Source organism: Solanum stenotomum, unplaced genomic scaffold (genome assembly GCF_019186545.1).
Source record: "Solanum stenotomum isolate F172 unplaced genomic scaffold, ASM1918654v1 scaffold22793, whole genome shotgun sequence".
NCBI lineage: Eukaryota > Viridiplantae > Streptophyta > Magnoliopsida > Solanales > Solanaceae > Solanum > Solanum stenotomum.
Genome location: NW_026027181.1, coordinates 41,510 through 64,564, shown reverse-complemented (window position 1 = coordinate 64,564; position 23,055 = coordinate 41,510). Strand labels below are relative to the sequence as shown.

The window sequence follows — 23,055 nt, the reverse complement described above, 5'->3', positions numbered from 1 at the left end:
TAATTTACTTTTGTGGATAGAATTATTTTGTATCGAGTGAAATACAAAATTTCATTTTTAACAATATTTTCTAGCATTTTTAACAATATTTTATTTGTATTAATTCTTGTATATGCAAAGAAGAGAAGTTATTTCACTTAATTTAAACTCATTTTTTATATTAAAACTTCTTTAATATTATAACTAATTAACCATGACGATTTTAATGTTGAAAACCCTAAAGTGTCTATGAATGCAAAATTGGTCTAAATACTGCCTTTTAAATATTTTTATCTGTTATATATTACCGTAACTTATATTACTTTATGCTTAATTTAATTTTTAAAGCTTAAAGATATTACGTTCTAATTCATTGTTCAAGTTACAAAAATTGACTTGAAATTTAAATGGTGTAACATAAATTGGAACAGACACGAAATTAGTGCAATTCACACTTAGAAGGTAAACGGAAAACGGAAAAAATAAGAATGTCGAAAGAATAAATTGATGAAGAGAATTAAGTCTAATTCCTTCACCTAAAAATCTAAAGGATATGAAATTATATTCCAATACTTTTACTTTACAATGTTCATAATTATATCATGCATTAAAATAAAAAAAAACTTCAACCACATGGCTTAAAGTAGAAGGAATAAGTATATTAACACATGTTCATATGACTTAATTAATTTGTCCTAAGAGAGTGTATTGGTATTTTACATTTATAAGTTCACATGAAATTAATCGAATATAATAGAATATTATATATAAATACTGGTTATGGTTGGCTATGAATAGACATATGGGCCAAGTCAATTACTTTAAGTTATAATTGACTATAGTCAATTCACACCGCGTAAGATCCACTTTAAAAGGAATTATTTTCTAATAGAATTTATGGAAATTTACATAAACTTCATTAGTTTATGAGCTAATTACTTAGATACACTCTAATTTGTAATATTACGTATCTTATCAGATTTTGATGCCTTCAAATATATGTATATGGGATACATGGGTCAAATTTAGGTGTAATTTGTTCTAGATACATTGTAATCAAGTAGATTATATGTATCTGGGATACATAGCGAATCTCGTTCGCCTCTCTCTCATCTCGCTCACCACTCTCCCATTTATTCGATATCTCAGATACATGTGAATCACTCCAGATACATACATATACATGTATCTAGTGTAAGATACGTAAGAAACTCTTAATTAATGATAAAATACATAATATTTTGAAAGTATAGATAATAACAATATATATGACAGTAAAATACGTCTAATTATATAGTTTTTTCCAAAATTGTTTAACAAATTAAAACTCTTTTGATCGAATTATTTATTCAAATCGATTGTCGTAATGTCCTTATGTTGCAGTTGGAGGTTGATGAATATTGACGTACATATATAATTGGCATTTGGTATTATAGCTTGCAATAATATTTTTTTTAATCATGATAGTATTATATATTATAATTGGTCTTAATTAGTATTTTTTATTTTCTCAAAACTCTCTATGAACATGTGATTTATTAACTTGTTTTTTTTTTGGGTAAATCACATAAATATGCTACATTAAGAAAATATTTACTATCTATGGCAATATAATTTTTCTAACTAAATATAACAACTTTTTTGAATTAAAAAAATTGTACAGTTTATGTTCGCCACTTTCTCTGCCTTTTTTCTCTTCCTCCTCTTTTCTTCTTTTTATTCTTCTTCTTCTCGTCTTTTTCTTTGCCATTCTTTCTCTTCCTCCTTTCTTCTTCTTTTTATTCTTCTTTTTCTTTGAATTTTTCATTTAAAGAAATATCTTCAAATAAGTTTTTACCTATATTTCACAATTTTTACCCAAAAACACGACGAGAAGAGGAACAAAAATATCAAAAATTTGTACAAAATCATGTTTTCAAGCAGAAATTTCAAATCTCTAAAATTACAGCAACAAGAATTCACCATTGATGGTCATTATAAAGCTTCAAATTTTGAATTAATTATTTGAATTTTACGAATTAGTAATTAATTTGGATAGATCGTTCCTACAAATAATTGAAAATGACGTTTGGAGTTTATAACTCAATTTCAAGAAAACTTTGGTTTTTCATTGATTTTAGGAGAAATATTAGATTGAAGCTCGAAAAGGTAAAGTTTATAGAACTGTATCGCAATTGTATTAAAGTTGTATTAGATATGTTTCATAATTGTATTAAAATTGTATTAAAATCATGAACAATACATTTATAATACATATTGCAAACTTCACACCCTTTTTAGTGATATCAACCAAAATAGTTATGTAACACACTTGTAATACATTTATAATATAATATAGGCACGATACATTTGTAATTCATATTGCAAACATCGCTTTTTTTTTCTTAGTGATACAAATCAAAATAATTTATAAGATATATAGAATACATGTTTTATTCATAAATAATACATTTATAAGTAATACATATTGCACATTTCACATCTTTCTTAGTGATACCAACAAGAATAATTTAGGTAACACACTAATAATACACTTATAAGACATGCACAATACATTTTTAATACATATTGTTACCGTCACTCATTTTCTTAGTGATCAAAATAATTTATAAGACACATATAATATAAGTTTTATTCATGAGAAATACATTTATAATACATCTATATTGCAACCGTCACTCATTTTCTTAGTGATACAAATCAAAATAATTTATAAGACACATATAATATAAATTTTATTCGTGAACAATACATTTTTAATATATATTGCAAACTTTACTCTATTCTTAGTGATACCAACCAAATGATTTAGGTAACACACTTATTATACATTTATAATACGTGCACACTATATTTTTAATACATATTGCAAACATCACTCATGTTCTTAATGATACAAACCAAAATAATTTATAAGAAACATAAAATACATGTTTTATTCATGAATAACACAAGTTTAATTCAGTTTATAGATTATTGACTTGTCTTTCGTTAGTTACGTTTTTCATTTTATTCTTAATTCTCGCTTCTACAACTTTAATATTGTGTAATACACTTTTAATGCAAATTTAATTCATTTTGAAGTTTATTATATGTTACTATTAGATTACTTGTTTAATTCATTATTGATATAAGTTTAATTCACTGTATATATCATTGGCTAGTCTTTCATTAGTTACTTTTTATATTCATGCTTAATTCTCTCTTCTAATTCAACTTTAATATTTGTGTAATACACTTTTAAATACAAGTTAATTCATTTTGCAGTTTATTGGTTGATTTGTTAGGATTGAATTACTTGTTTAATTCACTATTGATACAAGTTTTATTCAGTTTACATATCACAAAATGCTCTTTCGTTTGCTACATTTTCCATTCATGTTTAATTCAACTTTAATATGTGTGTAATACATTTTAATTCAAGTTTAATTCATTTGACAGTTTATTATGTTTCTTCATTTGTTACGATTAAATTACTTGTCTAATTAATTATTGATACTTGTGCTGGTAGTAGGTAGCAGTCTAGCAAGTATTTGATGAAATAGTCTAGGTGCACACAGGTTGGTTTGAACAACACGGTCGTCAAAAGTGATTCACTGTCTCAAAAGTTGGGAAATTCATTTATTATGAAATGGTTAGGTAATCTATCACATCAGTAAGATGTTATTCCAAATTTAGTGATAATATAGAGTTGTACACTTCAACTTTAATCACAAGATTTACATGTAAACAACTCATTCCTCAAGGTACAAACTATAATAACTTCTCTTTTCCCTGTTCCCAAGAACAAAGGGAAGATAGTGATTACAATTATTATTACATTAGAAAAAGTAACTAGGAAGAAACTTATATTTGTACTACTAAACTACTAATTAATAAGTACTAATCAAATTTTGTGATGGATTAGACCACAAACAGTGACAAGAGCCATAATTAATGATTGATCAACATGAGGTTCCACCACCAATGTTAATACATCATCTCCAAATAATACTCCTGAACTTGCTTGTTTTTGTTTTACCTGAAAATAAACACAAATTCACTAACACTATTAGTAAAATAACTTAACTCATCTCCTTTACGAACAATAGTTATCTTTTAGGTGATCTGACAGATTAATTACCTCAGCGACAAGTCGGCCATGTTGGTTCACAATCTTGATAGATTTTGTGGTAAGGATAATGTTATAGCAACTTGCTTCAGAATTACATCCTAATATAACATTATAATAGTTCACATTAACTTCTCTAAGAACATTGTGAATTTTCTTCACTTGAAACCATGGTATTTCTTTACTAGTAACTCCATCATAACTCCATTTATAACCATCCCAATGTCCAAATACAGGAACTTTCTGTTCAAAATAATAATAATATGTCAGTATCGTTGAAAATATAATTAAGTAAATAAACAGGTGAAAGGGTACTTACCCTATTTCGAATAGAGAAGAGAACTTTGCCATTGGAATCCATGAGATGAACTTGTTTGCTACGTTTAATGTTGTAATTGTCAATTCTATAAACAATTTTTCCATTTGAGTCATAAACAGTACATCCATTTCCATGGTAGACTAGAGATTTCATCCACAAAGTGAATATTTCTCTTCTTGGACTCACATAAAAGTTAGATGAAATAGAAGAAAAAGATGATGATGATGAAGAAGTTGTACTTAGATAATTTGACTTGTTTGGGTGAACTTTAGCCATTGAAATATTAATAGGCTTAATTTAGAGAAGGAGTTGGAAATATTTTGAGGTGAGAGAGGACACTAAAGCACAATGTATATGTATATATATATATACTTGTCGAAGTAGGTTGTGGCTTATAAATAAGAAAGATAAAAGACGTTAGCGAACCGACTTGATAAAAGGAATCAACAAAGGTAATAGAGCATAATATGTACAACTAAAGTTCTCCACTTTCTTAGTTACTTCCTTCTGGCTTAGGGCATAATATGTACAACTAAAGTTCTCCACTTTCTTAGTCACTTCCTTCTGGCTTAGGGTTAACTAACATGCAAATATAAACTAACTCGTTTTATTAATTATTTTTACAGTAGTATTCGATAGGTCGACCAGAAGGGTTGCTCGGATGACAAGCATCCTCTATCTTCAGTCGGAAAATTGTGTGTTCGACTTTTGTCAATGTATATTTGTATTTCAAAATGTATTCGTCGAGAATGTTTTGGATATATTTTTTGTCAAAATATTGTATTTTTAATTGTATTCTAATTGCAACGTACGTTGATAATTGACCGCTAGACCACACGTCTTGTTGATGTCATCCCAATTACTAGATTCCGTATTAGAAAAGAATAGAAAGAAGAGAATATATGCAAAAGTCAATTTCTGAAACAGCTAGGTATATTTATATATATTTATATTTATGAGAATTGACGGTTGGCATATTTATAGCATATAGTATACATTTGTGTTAGTGGTATTTGCTGTGTTGCACTTAATTGAAGTGGTAGTTTTCTTTTTGGCTAACTACCTTAATACTAGCCGCTAAAAAATAAATTATTTATTTTAGATGCTTTACTTTTTTCCAAGTGTTGGGAGTTCTAAGCATCTTCTAGCAGTAGATTGTGAGGGTAAGTCGACGAGGACGGATCAAAGAGAAGAATTACGTAGAGCTGTTAATATGGATTGACTTCAGTCTATCCTTTTTGCGCCTTCCTTAAATATTTAATAGGTTGGGCTGGATTGGCCTAACATTTTGACGGGTTTTGGAATGGTTAACCATGTGGGCTGGGTGGATCGGCCCATCATTTTAAATTTTTTAGTGGAACATAAATATTTATAACATAATACTAAATATTATATACTGTATAGTCAAGTACTCCAATTTTATAATTAAATTATCCTAATAATAAATAAAAGAAAGGGAAGAGGGTTTCCTACTTTTTAAGGGTTGAGAAATATTGGGCTGACATGTAGTTCAAATTAATTTTTATGAGTAATTTTGTGTGTGTGTATATATATATATATATATATATATATTCATAGTAAAAAAGATAATTTTATTCGATATTAAATAGTATCAAAGAACAAATAAAGGATTAAAACTTGGTAAGAATTGTGTGGATTGAATTATGACTTGCATTTTAGCCAATTTAAGCTCAATTCATTTTAATTCAAGTTCATAACTTTTTAAAAAAAGTAATAATCTGCTCGTTTATTAACTCGATCATTTTAATTCATCCAAATAGAACCTAAGTCGCTTATTTAACACCTCTAGCTAGTATGGTGTTTGGAGTTTCATTTTGCACTAAATAATTGGAGTATTGCATAAGTATTATATATATCCATTGTTTTGACAAAAATAAAAGAATATTTTTTCCTTAAATACATTGTTAACAAAGTATTGATAAAAGAGTGGAAGTCGTACAAATATTGGGAATATATGAATATTTGATTTAATTGACCCATTCCTCCTGCATTATTTGTGTTTAGTTTAGTAGTGGTAGAATCAATGTGCCAAAATCACAATTTAAAACAAATTAAGGAATTATAGGGAAGACTTAAAAGAAGTCAAAAGATGCTAATCCATTTTATAGTTTCTAGATATATGTTATTATTGTACCAAACAAAAAATTATAGAAGAGTTTTCTTACTAGTAGAGGTGTACATGACCGGGTTGGTTCGGGATTTTTTTTCCGATTTGACTCAATTTGCGGTTTGTTCGGTTTTCGGTTCGATTTTGTACACCCCTACTTACTAGTATTAAAAAAAATTGTTGATAGAATTACTCGATATCGAGCAAAGAGAAATCTCTCATCTAATTAAGTCATAGATATAGTTTTTAAAATTTTGCAATCGTGATCGTTTAAAATCAACTTCAGGCACATGAATTCTAAAGTTTATATGTATATGAAGTTTGGCTTGTCAAAGTCTCACTTCAAAGAACTTGAAAGCAAGCAATTTCAAACATTTTTCTTACGTGAAGTTTAGATCCTATATAACTTAATTTCGAATAATTTTCAATTTTTCCTAACGTTTTTAATAACCCTCCTATTGAAACTCAATTTTTTTTTTATATATCTAAAATCAAGACCCATTATTTTATATAATGGTGATTTTATGGAGAACTACAAAAAATTTAAAAAATGTAGCTACGTCTTTAATCGACACTCACTATATTAATAATGATCTTTAGCGGTAATAACTTAAATATTGTTGCTAAATATGTATTTTTAGCGGCAATTAACACTCTTTGTATGACTTGTAATCGATCCGGCTGTTGGACCCAAGACCTAGCCCAGATATTTCATAACTGTTTCATTCGAAAGGCAGGCCACATCATCGATAGGGGAAAGCGGAACTGCTTGACGTTGTTTACTAAATACAACAAGCCCGATTCGCATCATTATGCTCAATAAAAGGAATGAGGGAAGCTAAAATTCAAAATATTGGAATTGGAAGGAAGGGAAATTGGAAGATGAATCTTTTCCTCGGAGCTAGAACAATTTGTTCTTCCTGACCCGATTCAACGCCAATTGACACTCACTATATTAATAATGATCTTTAGCGGTAATAACTTAAATATTGTTGCTAAATATGTATTTTTAGCGGCAATTAACACTCTTTGTATATGTCCCTAAAACCTTTAGTGACATTGGATCTAATGACACTTAACTAATGTCGGTAAATACTCTAGCAATCTTTAGTGTATATTATTGCCGCTAAAAGTTATTTTTATTGTAATTAGCTACATGTGCAAATTAGTCTCGACTCTCGATACTTACGCTAATGAAGCTAGCAGATATTCGTTAAAATAGTTTGAGGCACATAAAAATTGATCAAAATATTGCCGTAAGTTCAAAAAAGATACTCCTGTTGTTCTAATTTATGTTATCATTCAACTATTGAGATTTAACCGAATTATTCTTTTACTGTTATTTATTCATAAGCTTTTTAATATTTTAAATAACTAATATCGTGACTTGTAGTACTTTTTATATAGTATTAAAATACATACATTTTATTTTAAAGAACTTAAAATTCTATGTTCGAATTAATGGTAAAGTTAAAAAAATTGAACCATACCACGTAAATTAGTACGGAAGAATAAAAAATTAGTGCAATTCACACATAGAAGTGAATATATCGATGAAGAGCATTAACTATAATTACTCTCATAAACTGGTAGGATATGAATTAATATTCCATTATCTTTACTTTATTTTGTATTCTTTAATCTTTTAAACGTTTAAATATAAGAATATATATGTGATTAGGATTATTTTCATTTTTTTTTCTTACAATGGTATTGTGCATTATGAAAAAAAGATAAATTCGAACCACTTAAAGGAATAAGTATATTAATACATGTTCATTTGACTTAATTAATTTGTCCCAAGAGAGTGTACGTACTATTGCTTTTTTTTTTTTTTTACATTTATAGGTACACATGAAATCGAAGAGAATTAATATATACTAATTATAGATGGCTATGAATAGAGATTTGGACAACTAGTCAACTACTTTATGTTATTGAATATCACATCAAGGGTTTAGACTATAATATAAATGATTACATTGTTGGGTTCTGAAAGTGATTAAGGCGTCATGCAGAATTTTACAATTGCAAATTATATGATTGGTAAATCAGACGACAAAAACTTATGAGTACTAAAATATAATATTATTATATGACAACTAATATAAAAGAAAAATATTAAAATTATTGAGAGATAAATTTCCCCATAAACAAAATTCCTGAATATCTACATTGTGGATTATATTGTGTTTTGATATGAGAACAAGGTCTTCAATTTATAGATCTCTCAACCTTTCCTCTAAGGAAATAATAAACCAAATATGGAAGAACAATATATTTTCCTTTCATGAAAAGTAAAGACATTTATGATAATGTTTTGTCTTTTATTTAGGAAAAAAATAAACTTCAAATAAGGTAAGAAAATCAGAGCAAAATCCTAAGAAATCTCCCATTTTGGCTGGATTTTCTTGACAAAACTTGATCCACCTTCTTCAATTGCATGATAATCTTTGTTCTTCACATAGTCTTCATCATTGTTTCTTGTCATGGTTAAAAATAAAGTTAAAAATATATGGGTTAAAAATATATTGTTTTTTTAAAAAAATTGCAGCAACATGAATGTTGAAAATATGGTTTAAAACTTCTTCTCCACATGTAGTAACATAAAAATCATCATTATCATCACGTTGATCGCAAATTGATTTGAAACCGGTTTGAACATGTCTTCAACTTTGTTCCATTGGATCGTTGAACCATGTGCTCTGATACCACTTGTTGGGTTCTGAATGTGATTAAGACGTCATGCGGAAGCTTACAATTGCAAATCATATGGTTGATAAATCAGACGACAAAAACTTATGAGTACTAAAAACATAATATTATTATATAAAAAATAATATAAAAGAAAAATATAAAATTATTGAGCGAATAAATCTCCCCATAAACAAAATTCCTAAACGTCTACATTGTGAATTCTATTGTGTTTTGATATGAGAATAGGGTCTTCAATTTATAGATCTCCTAACTTTTCCTCTAAGGAAATAATAAACCAAATATGGAAAAAAAATATATTTTCCTTTCATGAAAAGTAAAAACATTTATGGTAATGTTTTTTCTTTTCTTTTAGGAAAAAATAAACTTCAAATAAGGTAAGAAAATCAGGGCAAAAACCTAACAAATAACGTGAAAATTAATGTTATTGTCTACGATATAGAATTTGCGCGCATGTTTAGAAAATAAAAATAATGGAAATGGAGATGTTGAGAAAAATATGTGGATATACTAAGCGAGATAAGATCAGAAACAAAGATATTTGGACAAGATGTGTATGGCCTTTGTGATGAGTAAGATAAGTGAGCGAGATTGAGATGATTTCGGTATGTACGTGATGATGAGGAGTTGTGATTGGTTGTTTTTGGTGGGTCTGAGGAGAGGTAGAGGTAGGCCGCAGAAGTATCATGAAAAAGTGATTAGATATGACTTAAAATACCTGCAACTTACCGAGGAGACGAGGACATGACTCAAGATAGGAGGATGTGGAGGTCAGGGATTAAACTAGAAGATTAGTAGGTAGTCACAATGTCTAGTTTCCTTTATTAGTGGTACTAGTATTTTTTCCTCCTACTTTTTTTTTTATTATTATTATTATTATTACTTGTTATTTTCTTTGCTTATATTATTTATTATTTGTTGGTGCTACTTGGTATTCTTTTTAATTTTAGTTATGCTTTATTAGAGCCAAGAGTCTAACATAAATGGTCTCTCTATTTTCATAAGATAGGAATAAGACTGTATACACATCGCCCTCTCAAATATTTATTTTTGAAGTTACACTAAATATATTATTATTGTTTTCACAGAAACTTACATATTTAATTTGTAGGATACCAGTTTTATCTAAAAGCAATAGATATAATCATATAACTATGTGAATTTTGTTTTTAGTCATTTATAATATTTTGTCCATCACTAATTTCTTTTCGTTTTTAGTGATTAAGCTTTCTTGATGTAACGATATGTTCCCGTCGTTACAGAAAAGCCAATGGGGAAAATTTTTGGGCCGGAAAACTTTTTGATAGTAACTTGAATTTCCTAGCCTAATCCAGATTTGGACAAAATCGGAGTCAGTGAGGTATAGAGAAATATGGTAATGAATGAGAGATTTAATAATGGTTTTGATTGCGTGAGTGGATAACTAAGACATTAAGGAACCCATACGACTTACGAAATTGAATTCGGGCGAGTAGAACTCTCGAAATTGATCTTAGCGTGAACGAGTGTTTTCTGAGTGTCGTGGGATGAAGGTGTGTTGTGAAATGGGGGTTGGGAGCTTTTAATTCGACATTTTGTTTCTGTGCAAGCCGTTGTGGCGGGATTATACTCGTCGGGGCAAGGTCGCCATAGCGGGACAGTCGCGATTTAAGTCGAAAATAAACCCCAAAATTGTTTTATTCTGCAAGTTTCGACTTTGAGAGCTAGGAGACGACCCCAGGTGCTTTCTTGACAGTTTTCCCCCCATTGTTAAGGCTAAAGGTAAGGTTGTTAACTCCCCGAATCCGTTTTTCAATCCGTAGAATGTAAATTCGTGGGTGATTATCGATGGGGGAGGGTTTTGATCTGGAAATTATGGTGAAAAAAGCCCTAATCTGGGTATTAGGATCTTGGGTTTGGTCTAGGGTTATTGGATTTGTTATAATCTGAATAGTTAAACCTTTGATTGTTGATCCTTGCGTATATTAATTGTTTGTAGACCTAGAACAAGCGGAAAGAATCCAGAAAGGGAAGATTCAAATGCCTTAGGGGATTCAAGCTTGGATTCGAGGTAGGTGATGGTTGTGATTTCATGTTGGTGTGATATCTGTTTGTAATTGCTCATTATATTGCATGTATGTATGCGAATGTTGCATTATTGATCACTCTAATCGTAAATGAGGATAATTGAATAATTGTATGCCATGAATCACCTCTTGTTGTATGATTGTGAGAATATATATTGTGATTGTGGTTTGTTGAATGGATCGGGTGCAATGTTTCGACACACTAAGTTGAATCAGTTGCCACGTTCCAGCATAAACATTGGATCGGGTACCACAAACCGGTACACTAACAGTTTGGGTTTGGGTTCCATGAGAGGACGATTGAATTGGGTTCCGTGAAAGGACCATTGAATTGTGGTGTGTATCTACTTGTGATGATTATGTTCATATCTAATGGTGATTGAGGTTGAAAGACTATTTGTTGCTCTAAAATGATAATCAATGTGTATTATTGAGAACGTGAAATGCTACATTGATCCTAAAAACATGACTAATATTGTATATGTTTGGTATATGCATGTTTTATAATGTTGTGGTTACTTGCATGTGTTTCACTTATTAGGATAGCCGCGTGATCCTACCAGTACACTGTGGTTGTGTACTGATACTGCACTTGGTTGTTCTTTGTTGAGTATATGGCATTTTCAGGCGGCTATTAATAGGCCTCAGCTAGGTGACTATTGAGCGTGATCGGATTCAAGGATGAGCCAATTCTTTCAGGTTTCCATAAATCTTTCTTGTTTAAGCCCACTCTTTTCGGACTCAAACTATTTGTTTAAGGTGTTTGTTTAGTTTTGGGGTTGTACCCCTTGTTCTTAGACTTGTCGTTAGTAGAGTTTTTGTACGATGACTTTCAGGTTCTAAGGGTTAAGACTTCCGCATTAGTTTGGTTAAGTTGTTTGTTTAAACCTTTGGAGTTTATCGGAACTCTGTATTTTTATTGTCATTTAAACATGCTTCCGTATCTTTAAATGCGTAGTATCTTGGTTAAGGCTGCTTAGTGGGGTTGTAGTAGTGGTTCTCCCAGCAGAGGATTAATGTGCCAATCACGACGGTCTAGGTCGTGACACTTGAGTAGAGTTATTATATGATATTTGTGTTGATGAAATAGCCAAAGTGCGTACAAACTAGTTTGAACAAAGTACTTCTATCAAAAGTAATTAGATTGTACACATTAATATTCATCACAAGATTACATCTAGAAACAACTCATATGTAATGACTTGAAAAATTGACTTTGGTCAACCTTCTTGGAAGACGTGCTCNAGGGAAGATAGAGATTACAATTATTTATTATAAATATAAAAAGTGACTAATGAAGAATATAAACTTCTTAATTACTCTTAATACCACTAATCAAATTCTATGATGGATTAAACCACAAACAGTTACAAGAGCCATAACTAATGATTGATCCACATGAGGTTCCACCACCAATGTTAACACATCATCTCCAAATAATACTCCTGAACTTGCTTGTTTTTGTTTTACCTAAAATAAACACAAAGTCACAAACACCATTAGTGAGAATTTTTAACTTAATATACATAATTAGTTGGTACTAATCAATTCTATTATGAATTTGATTACATGTAGTTATCTTTTAGGTGATCTGACAGATTAATTACCTCTGCGACAAGTCCGCCATGTTGGTCCACAATCTTGATAGATTTTGTGGCAAGGATAATAATGTTATAACAACTTGCTTCAGAATTACATCCCAATATAACATTGTAATAGTTCACATTATAACCTCTAAGAACATTGTGAATTTTCTTCACTTGAAACCATGGTATTTCTTTACTAGTAACTCCATCATAACTCCATTTATAGCCATCCCAATGTCCAAATACTGGAACTTTCTGTGGAAAATAATGATAATATATCAGTATCGTTAAAAATATAATTAAGTAAATAAATAGGTGAAGAGTACTTACCCTATTTCGAATAGNACTAGAAGATTAGTAGGTAGTCACAATGTCTAGTTTCCTTTATTAGTGGTACTAGTATTTTTTCCTCCTACTTTTTTATTATTATTATTATTATTACTTGTTATTTTCTTTGCTTATATTATCTATTATTTGTTGGTGCTACTTGGTATTCTTTTTAATTTTAGTTATGCTTTATTAGAGCCAAGAGTCTACCATAAATGGTCTCTTTATCTTCATAAGATAGGAATAAGACTGTATACGCATCGCCCTCTCAAATATTTATTTTTGAAGTTACACTAAATATATTATTATTGTTTTCACAGAAACTTACATATTTAATTTGTAGGATACCAGTTTTATCTAAAAGCAATAGATATAATCATATAACTATGTGAATTTTGGTTTTAGTCATTTATAATTTTTTTTCCATCACTAATTTCTTTTCGTTTTTAGTGATTAAGCTTTCTTGATGTAACGACATGTTCCCGTCGTTAAAGAAAAGCCAATGGGGAAAATTTTTGGGCCGGAAAATTTTTTGATAGTAACTTAAATTTCCTAGCCTAGTCCAGATTTGGACAAAATCGGAGTCAGTGAGGTATAGAGAAATCTGGTAATGAATGAGAGATTTAATAATGGTTTTGCTTGCGTGAGTGGATAGGTAAGACATAAAGAACCCATACGACTTACGAAATTGAATTCGGGCTGGTAGAACTCTCGAAATTGATCTTAGCGTGAACGGGTGTTTTCTGAGTGTCGTGGGATGAAGGTGTGTTGTGAAATGGGGGTTGGGAGCTTTTAATTCGACATTTTGTTTCTGTGCAAGCCGTTGTGGCTGGATTATACTCGCCGGGGTGGGGTCGCCATAGCGGGACAGTCGCGATTTAAGTCGGAAATAAACCTCAAAATTGTTTAATTTTGCAAGTTTCGACTTTGAGAGCCGCCATAGCGGGACAGTCGCGATTTAAGTCGAAAATAAACCTCAAAATTGTTTAATTCTGCAAGTTTCGACTTTGAGAGCTAGGAGACGACCCCCGGTGTTTTCTTGGCAGTTTTCCCCCATTGTTGAGGCTAATGGTAAGGTTGTTAACACCCCGAATCCATTTTTCAATCCGTAGAATGTAAATTCGTGGGTGATTATCGATGGAGGAGGGTTTTGATCTGGAAATTATGGTGAAAAAAGCCCTAATTTGGGTATTAGGATCTTGGGTTTGGTCTAGGGTTATTGGATTTGTTATAATCTGAATAATTAAACCTTTGATTGTTGATCCTTGCGTATATTAATTGTTTGTAGACCTAGAACAAGCGGAAAGAATCTAGAAAGGGAAGATTCAAATGCCTTAGAGGATTCAAGCTTGGATTCGAGGTAGGTGATGGTTGTGATTTCATGTTGGTGTGATATCTGTTTGTAATCGCTTATTATATTGCATGTATGTATGCGAATATTGCATTATTGATCACCCTAATCGTAAATGAGGATAATTTAATAATTGTATGCCATGAATCACCTCTTGTTGTATGATTGTGAGAATATACATTGTGATTGTGGTTTGTTAAATGGATCGGGTGCTACGTTTCGACACACTAGCTTGAATCAGTTGCCACGTTCCGACATAAATATGGGATCGGTTGCCACGTTCCAGCATAAACATTAGATCGGGTACCACAAACCGGTACACTAACAGTTTGGGTTTGGGTTCCATGAGAGGACGATTGAATTGGGTTCCGTGAGAGGACCATTGAATTGTGTTGTGTATCTACTTGTGATGATTATGTTCATATCTAATGGTGATTGAGGTTGAAAGACTATTTGTTGCTCTAAAATGATAATTAATGTGTATTATTGAGAACGTGAAATGCTACATCGATCCTGAAAACATGACTAATATTGTATATGTTTGGTATATGCATGTTTTATAATGTTGTGGTTACTTGCATGTGTTTCACTTATTGGGATAGCCGCGTGATCCTACTAGTACACTGTGGTTGTGTACTGATACTACACTTGGTTTCTCTTTGTTGAGTACATGGCATCTTCAAGCGGCTATTAATAGGCCTCAGCTAGGTGACTATTGAGCGTGGTCGGATTCAAGGGTGAGCCAATTCTTTCAGGTTGCCATGAATCTTTCTTGTTTAAGCCCACTCTTTTCGGACTCAAACTATTTGTTTAAGGTGTTTGTTTAGTTTTGGGGTTGTACCTCTTGTTCTTAGACTTGTCGTTAGTAGAGTTTTTGTACGATGACTTTCAGGTTCTAAGGGTTAAGACTTCCGCATTAGTTTGGTTAAGTTGTTTGTTTAAACCTTTGGAGTATATCGGAACTCCATATTTTTATTGTCATATAAACATGTTTCCGTATCTTTAAATGTGTAGTATCTTGGTTAAGGCTGCTTAGTGGGGTTGTAGTAGTGGTTCTCCCAGCGGAGGATTAATGTGCCAATCACGACGGTCTAGGTCGTGACACTTGAGTAGAGTTATTATATGATATTTGTGTTGATGAAATAGCCAAAGTGCGTACAAACTAGTCTGAACAAAGTGCTTCTATCAAAAGTAATTAGATTGTACACATTAATATTCATCACAAGATTACATCTAGAAACAACTCATACCTCAAGGTAGCACAAACCATAATTAACTTCTCTTTTCCCTATTTTCAAGAACAAAGGGAAGATAGAGATTACAATTATTTATTATAAATATAAAAAGTGACTAATGAAGAATATAAACTTATTAATTACTCTTAATACCACTAATCAAATTCTATGATGGATTAAACCACAAACAGTTACAAGAGCCATAACTAATGATTGATCCACATGAGGTTCCACCACCAATGTTAACACATCATCTCCAAATAATACTCCTGAACTTGCTTGTTTTTGTTTTACCTAAAATAAACACAAAGTCACAAACACCATTAGTGAGAATTTTTAACTTAATATACATGATTAGTTGGTACTAATCAATTCTATTATGAATTTGATTACATGTAGTTGTCTTTTAGGTGATCTGACAGATTAATTACCTCTGTGACAAGTCCGCCATGTTGGTTCACAATCTTGATAGATTTTGTGGCAAGGATAATAATGTTATAACAACTTGCTTCAGAATTACATCCCAATATAACATTATAATAGTTCACATTATATCCTCTAAGAACATTGTGAATTTTCTTCACTTGAAACCATGGTATTTCTTTACTAGTAACTCCATCATAACTCCGTTTATAGCCATCCCAATGTCCAAATACTGGAACTTTCTGCGGAAAATAATGATAATATATCAGTATCATTGAAAATATAATTAAGTAAATAAACAGGTGAAGAGTACTTACCCTATTTCGAATAGAGAAGAGAACTTTGCCATTGCAATCCATAAGATGAACTTCTTTGCTACGTTTAATATTGTAATTGTCAATTCTATAAACAATTTGTCCATTTGAGTCATAAACAGTACATCCATTTCCATGGTACACTAGAGATTTCATCCACAAAGTGAATGTTTCTATTCTTGGACTTACATAATTCGAAATTTTAATTGTACTTAGGTTTGAGTAAACTCTAGACATATTTAATTTGAAATAATAGCTAGGTTTAATTTAGAAAATATGAATTGGAAATATTTTGAGTTGTGAAGAAGATTTTAATAGAAAGGGGTATATATACATACTTACAAAAGAATAGAAAAGAAAGGGAATATAATCATGCATGCATAATATGTACGATATACTAAAGTTTTCCTCTTTCTTGGTTATTTCCTTCTAGAGATCATGGCAATAGAAACGTGTAGTATATTAACTTACACCTTTAAAATTATTTTAGTGGTAGCTCAATTATATTGCATCGATATATCCAAGAAGATTTAAACCATGGTCTCTATATATAACATGTGAATTTTCGATGGAATGATCAGTCGGTAATATTTTTGACGAACTTTTAATAAAATGTAATATTTACAATGGCATTTTGATATAAATATACGTTAAGAATTGACCACTAAAACACACCTTGAAGACTGATATTACCCCTTTTAAATTCCTTATAACTAAATTATTATTTTTCCTTAAAAAAAAGTTGCAAAGGGAATATATGTGCAAAAGTCAAGCATTAGTGTTATTGCTATCAAGTTTACATGTTGCCCTGTTTTAGGGTGATATTTTATTTGTATCTCTTAATTTGATGTTTATTTTTTATTTAATGAAAAAATACGAGTTAAAATATTTTTAAATATAACCTAATTTCGGAAGTAAAATATTTAGAGAATATAATTTTTATCTTGTGTGATATGAGTTGTGTACTATTGTCTGATAATTATTTTGTAAGAATAAGTTATGCTTAATAATTTTTTGTGAGTTCTGAAATTGAAGTTATGTCTCTATTGTTGACATAAATTTTGTAGGAAACAAGTTATATCTTACAAAACATAACTTGTGCTTTGCGAATTTCGTCTTCCAATTTTTTTTGTCTTGTGAATTTTGCCTTGCCTTTTTTTTTTTTTTTTAGTTTGAGTTCTAATAAGCCTTATATCACCATCTTCTAGATGTATGTATAACATTAGTTTTAGAGCTATGAATATGGGTCGACTCAAACTATTATTTTTTATGAGTTTTGAGGTTATTCTGTTGTGGAATCATCACAATAATTTAGCTTGTTATTCGTTATTGGTACGGTTCAATTATTATTTTTCTTTAATGTCACCTTAGAGTATTCCTCTTAATTAAATAATATAACTTGAAGCACCTCTTTAACAAGTTAAATTTGATCAAATTTATGTGTCAGTGTTAAAGATTCAATTTGCACTAAATAATATAAATAATGTTTGCACATTTTATAGTGTTAAAAAGAATTACATGCTATCCTTACTCTTTTCCAAATTACAAAAATCTCATAAATTTAGTGAAATTCGATACATTCCAAAACGTTCCGATACATTGTGTTTCGGTTTCAGATACACGCTTAACATCCTAATACATCACGTCTCAGTTTCGAATACATCACCCAATGTTTCTATTCTTGGACTTACATAATTCGAAATTTTAATTGTACTTAGGTTTGAGTAAACTCTAGACATATTTAATTTGAAATAATAGCTAGGTTTAATTTAGAAAATATGAATTGGAAATATTTTGAGTTGTGAAGAAGATTTTAATAGAAAGGGGTATATATACACACTTACAAAAGAATAGAAAACAAAGGGAATATAATCATGCATGAATAATATGTACGATATCCTAAAGTTTTCCTCTTTCTTGGTTATTTCCTTCTAGAGAATGACAATAGAAACGTGTAATATATTAACTTACACCTTTAAAATTATTTTAGTGGTAGCTCAGTTATATTGCATCGATATATCCAAGAAGATTTAAACCATGGTCTCTAAATATAACATGTGAATTTTCGATGAAATGATCAGGCGGTAAATTTTTGACGAACTTTCTATAAAATGTAATATTTATAATGGCATTATCATATAAATATACGTTAAGAATTGATCACTAAAACACACCTTGAAGACTGATATTACCCCTTTTAACTTATAACTAAATTATTATTTTTCCTTAAAAAAAAGTTGCAAAGGGAATATATGTGCAAAAGTCAAGCATTAGTGTTATTGCTATCAAGTTTACATGTTGCCCTGTTTTAGGGTGATTTTTTATTTGTATCTCTTAATTTGATGTTTATTTTTTATTTAATGAAAAATTATGAGTTAAAATATTTTTAAATATAACCTAATTTCGGAAGTAAAATATTTAGAGAGTACAATTTTTTATCTCGTGTGATATGAGTTGTGTACTATTGTCTAATAATTATTTTGTAAGAATAAGTTATGCTTAATAATTTTTTGTGAGTTCTGAAATTGAAGTTATGTCTCTATTGTTGACATAAATTTTGTAGGAAACAAGTTATATCTTACAAAACATAACTTGTGCTTTGCGAATTTCGTCTTCCAATTTTTTTTGTCTTGTGAATTTTGCCTTGCGTTTTTTTTTTTTTTTGTATAACATTAGTTTTAGAGCTATGAATATGGGTCGACTCAAACTATTATTTTTTTATGAGTTTTGAGGTTATTCTGTTGTGAAATCATCACAATAATTTAGCTTGTTATTCGTTATTGATACGGTTCAATTATTATTTTTCTTTAATGTCACCTTAGAGTATTCCTCTTAATTAAATAATATAACTTGAAGCACCTCTTTAACAAGTTAAATTTGATCAAATTTATGTGTCAGTGTTAAAGATTCAATTTGCACTAAATAATATAAATAATGTTTGCATATTTTATAGTGTTAAAAAGTATTACATCCTATCCTTACTCTTTTCCAAATTACAAAAATCTCTTAAATTTAGTGAAATTCGGATACATTCCAAAACGTCTTGATACATTGTGTTTCAGTTTCAGATACACGCTTAACATCCTGTTACATCACGTCTCAGTTTCGAATACATCACCCAATGTCTCGATACATTGTGTACATCTCGATACATGTATAAGGATGCATGTATCTGACCGATACATCACGTAAAGTGATGTATCCGAAAATAGGAGAGTGTAAGAATTAATAAAATTCTTTTAAATGATAGAAAATTTAAAAAAATATGGTAAATAAGTTGTGAAGAAGTTTTTTTTTTCTTCAATACGCTTTTAACAAAGTCAATAAAAGAGTGTAAAGGCTATTTATATTGCGGATATAGGAATATTTGATTCAATTGACACCCTTAGCTTTCTCCTACATTATTTGTGATTAGTTTAGTAGTAGTAGAATCAATGTGCCAAAATCCCTTTTTAAAACAAATTAAGGGATGATATGGAAGACTTAAAAATATGCTAATCCCTTTTATAATTGCTAGATATGTTATTATTGTACAAACAAAAAAATGTTAGATAATTTTTTTTATTAGTGTAATTTACTTTTGTGGATAGAATTATTTTGTATCGAGTAAAATACAAAATTTCATTTTTAACAATGTTTTCTAGCATTTTTAACAATATTTTATTTGTATTAATTCTTGTATATGCAAAGAAGAGAAGTTATTTCACTTAATTTAAACTCATTTTTAATATTAAAACATCTTTAATATTCTAACTAATTAACCATGACGATTTTAATGTTGAAAACCCTAAAGTGTCTATGAATGCAAAATTGGTCTAAATACTGCCTTTTAAATATTTTTATCTGTTATATATTATCGTAACTTATATTACTTTATGTTTAATTTAATTTTTAAAACTTAAATATATTACGTTCTAATTCATTGTTCAAGTTACAAAAATTGACTTGAAATTTAAACGGTGTAACATAAATTGGAACAGACACGAAATTAGTGCAATTCACACTTAGAAGGTAAGCGGAAAACGGAAAATTAAGTCTAACTCCTTCACCTAATAATCTAAAGGATATGAAATTATATTCCAATACTTTTACTTTACAATGTTCATATTTATTCCTACAACGATATATCATGCATTAAAGTAAAAAAAAAACTTCAACCACATGGCTTAAAGTAGAAGGAATAAGTATATTAACACATGTTCATATGACTTAATTAATTTGTCCTAAGAGAGTGTATTGGTATTTTACATTTATAAGTTCACATGAAATTAATCGAATATAATAGAATATTATAAATACTGGTTATGGATGGCTATGAATAGACATATGGGCCAAGTCAATTACTTTAAGTTATAATTGACTGTCGTTAATTCACACCACGTAAGATCCACTTTAAAAGGAATTATTTTCTAATAAAATTTAAGGAAATTTACATAAACTTCATTAGTTTAGGAGCTAATTACTTAGATACACTCTAATTTGTAATATTACGTATCTTACCAGATTTTGATGCCTTCAAATATATGTCTATGGGATACATGGGTCAAATTTAGGTGTAATTTGTTCTAGATACATTGTAATCAAGTAGATTGTATGTATCTGGGATACATAGCGAATCTCGTTCGCCTCTCTCTCATCTCGCTCACCACTTTCCCATGTATTCGATATCTCAGATACATGTGAATCACTCCAGATACATACATATATATGTATCTAGTGTGTCTTTAGTGTGATTTACATGTATTTGAGATTCATACAGATCTCGCTCGCCTCTCTCCCTATTTTTGTGAATCTGGTAGCAAAAATACATGTATCTAAGGGTAAGATACGTAAGAAACTCTTAATTAATGATAAAATACATAATATTTTGAAAGTATGGATAATAACAATATGTATGACAGTAAAATACGTCTAATTATATAGTTTTTTCCAAAATTGTTTAACAAATTAAAACTCTTTTGATCGAATTATTAATTCAAATTGATTGTCGTAATGTCCTTATGTTGCAGTTGGAGGTTGATGAATATTGACGTACATATATAATTGGCATTTGGTATTATAGCTTGCAATAATATTTTTTTAATCATGATAGTATTATATATTATAATTGGTCTTAATTAGTATTTTTTATTTTCTCAAAACTCTCTCATGAACATGTGATTTATTAACTTTTTTTTTTTTTTGGTTTCCACCTAGTGTCCGGAGCTCACATTTGAGTTTCGACTAAATCCGAATCGTGCACTACAGGGCTCATTTGGGGGTGGCGCTCCCCACAGGATTTTCTCCATACCCAGGGCTCGAACTCGAGATCTTTGGTTAAGGATGAAGCACTCCCACCAGTGCACCACAACTCGTGTTGGTAATTAACTTGTTGCTACCTTACTTTGATTCACAAAATAAAATAAAATCATATATGATCGTATATTTCTGATTTGCTGACCTGTGTTATATGTATGTGATTCTTCTAGCAACTGCCATTGCATTATCGTTTCATACCAACACATAATTATTAATTAATTAATATTATCATGTGTTATTATTATTAAACTTTTTTTTGGTGGGTACTGTTGAGGTGTTAAATCCAATTAGACCATGACCATGCATGTATCTTCTAATTAAGCAACCTTGTTTTTATATATTTCGACTGTATACCAGCCCAATAAGTGCGGGATCAAGTCTAAAATGAGCATGTACGAGCTCGAAAAATAAAAATATAGTATTGGTATTTTGAACTTAAAATTTCAAGGTGAATTATGAATTCCTTCAATATATATATTGTGTATTTTTTGTCGAATGGTTTCGAATGGCTTGTTTGATCAAACTTCTAAAATCAACTTATTTTGAAGAATGTTTTTAAAGTGTTTTTTTCTTTTAAAAATAAGCACTTTTGGTATATGAAACAATTTGTGTTTGGCCAATAAAATTTTAAGAACACTTATAAACGGTTAGTGTTTGATCAAACTTTTAAAAGTGTCACACCCCAAATTCGGATGTGATGGCACGTGTCCATTTCCCACCGGACACGTCAGCCTAACCCAACCACAACGATAGAGAAGTAGAAATACGAGAATAAAAGATAATAAATAAGCGTACGACTTTAATTAAGACTCAACACTACCCAGAATTTGGTTGTCACATGTACAAACCTCTAAATACAGAATTCGAATAAAAATATACAAGTCTCAGTGTATAGTTCTCGAATAGAACAAAACTGAAAGTAAAGATAACTCAAGGGCACGTCTGGAATGAACCGCTACCTCTCGAGTATGTCCCGAAGCTCAATCTGCTAAAGAAACTACTAAGCCGAATCTGAGAGAGAGCTGTCAACCTACACAATTGTGTAGAAGCAAGGGTGAGTACCGAAAACCACAGGTACTAGCAAGTAACTCTAAACTAAGCAAAACTAGCAGCTACAAACAACTCCTTTCAATCCCAACCGAACCACCGAAACTTCAATCTAGCAGCAAACCAACCAACCTATACTAAACAGATCATATTCAA

At 30.1% G+C, this 23,055-nt stretch overlaps 2 protein-coding genes across 3 annotated transcripts in view; both read right to left on the bottom strand.

Moving 5' to 3' along the window:
* Positions 1-3,646: 3,646 nt before the first annotated feature.
* LOC125851128 (protein LURP-one-related 11-like) overlaps positions 3,647-23,055 on the bottom strand; it is a 25,093-nt gene continuing 5,684 nt past the window's right edge. Inside the window, exons 2-4 of one of the 2 annotated variants that reach the window (XM_049530916.1) lie at positions 4,410-4,634; positions 4,103-4,333; positions 3,647-4,000 (exon numbers count right to left, since the gene is read on the bottom strand). In XM_049530916.1, the coding sequence (XP_049386873.1) occupies positions 3,866-4,000; positions 4,103-4,333; positions 4,410-4,634 (591 nt within the window). In that variant the 3' untranslated portion in view covers positions 3,647-3,865. Of the gene's footprint in view, positions 4,001-4,102; positions 4,334-4,409; positions 4,745-23,055 lie in introns of those variants that run through there. The other variant, XM_049530915.1, reaches the window with a different exon arrangement.
* LOC125851129 (protein LURP-one-related 11-like) lies at positions 15,878-16,791 on the bottom strand. Its single transcript, XM_049530917.1, has 3 exons — positions 16,558-16,791; positions 16,249-16,482; positions 15,878-16,111 (listed from the first exon to the last, which is right to left on the bottom strand). The coding sequence occupies exons 1-3, from the start codon at positions 16,789-16,791 to the stop codon at positions 15,977-15,979; spliced, it is 603 nt and encodes a 200-aa protein (XP_049386874.1). The 3' UTR covers positions 15,878-15,976.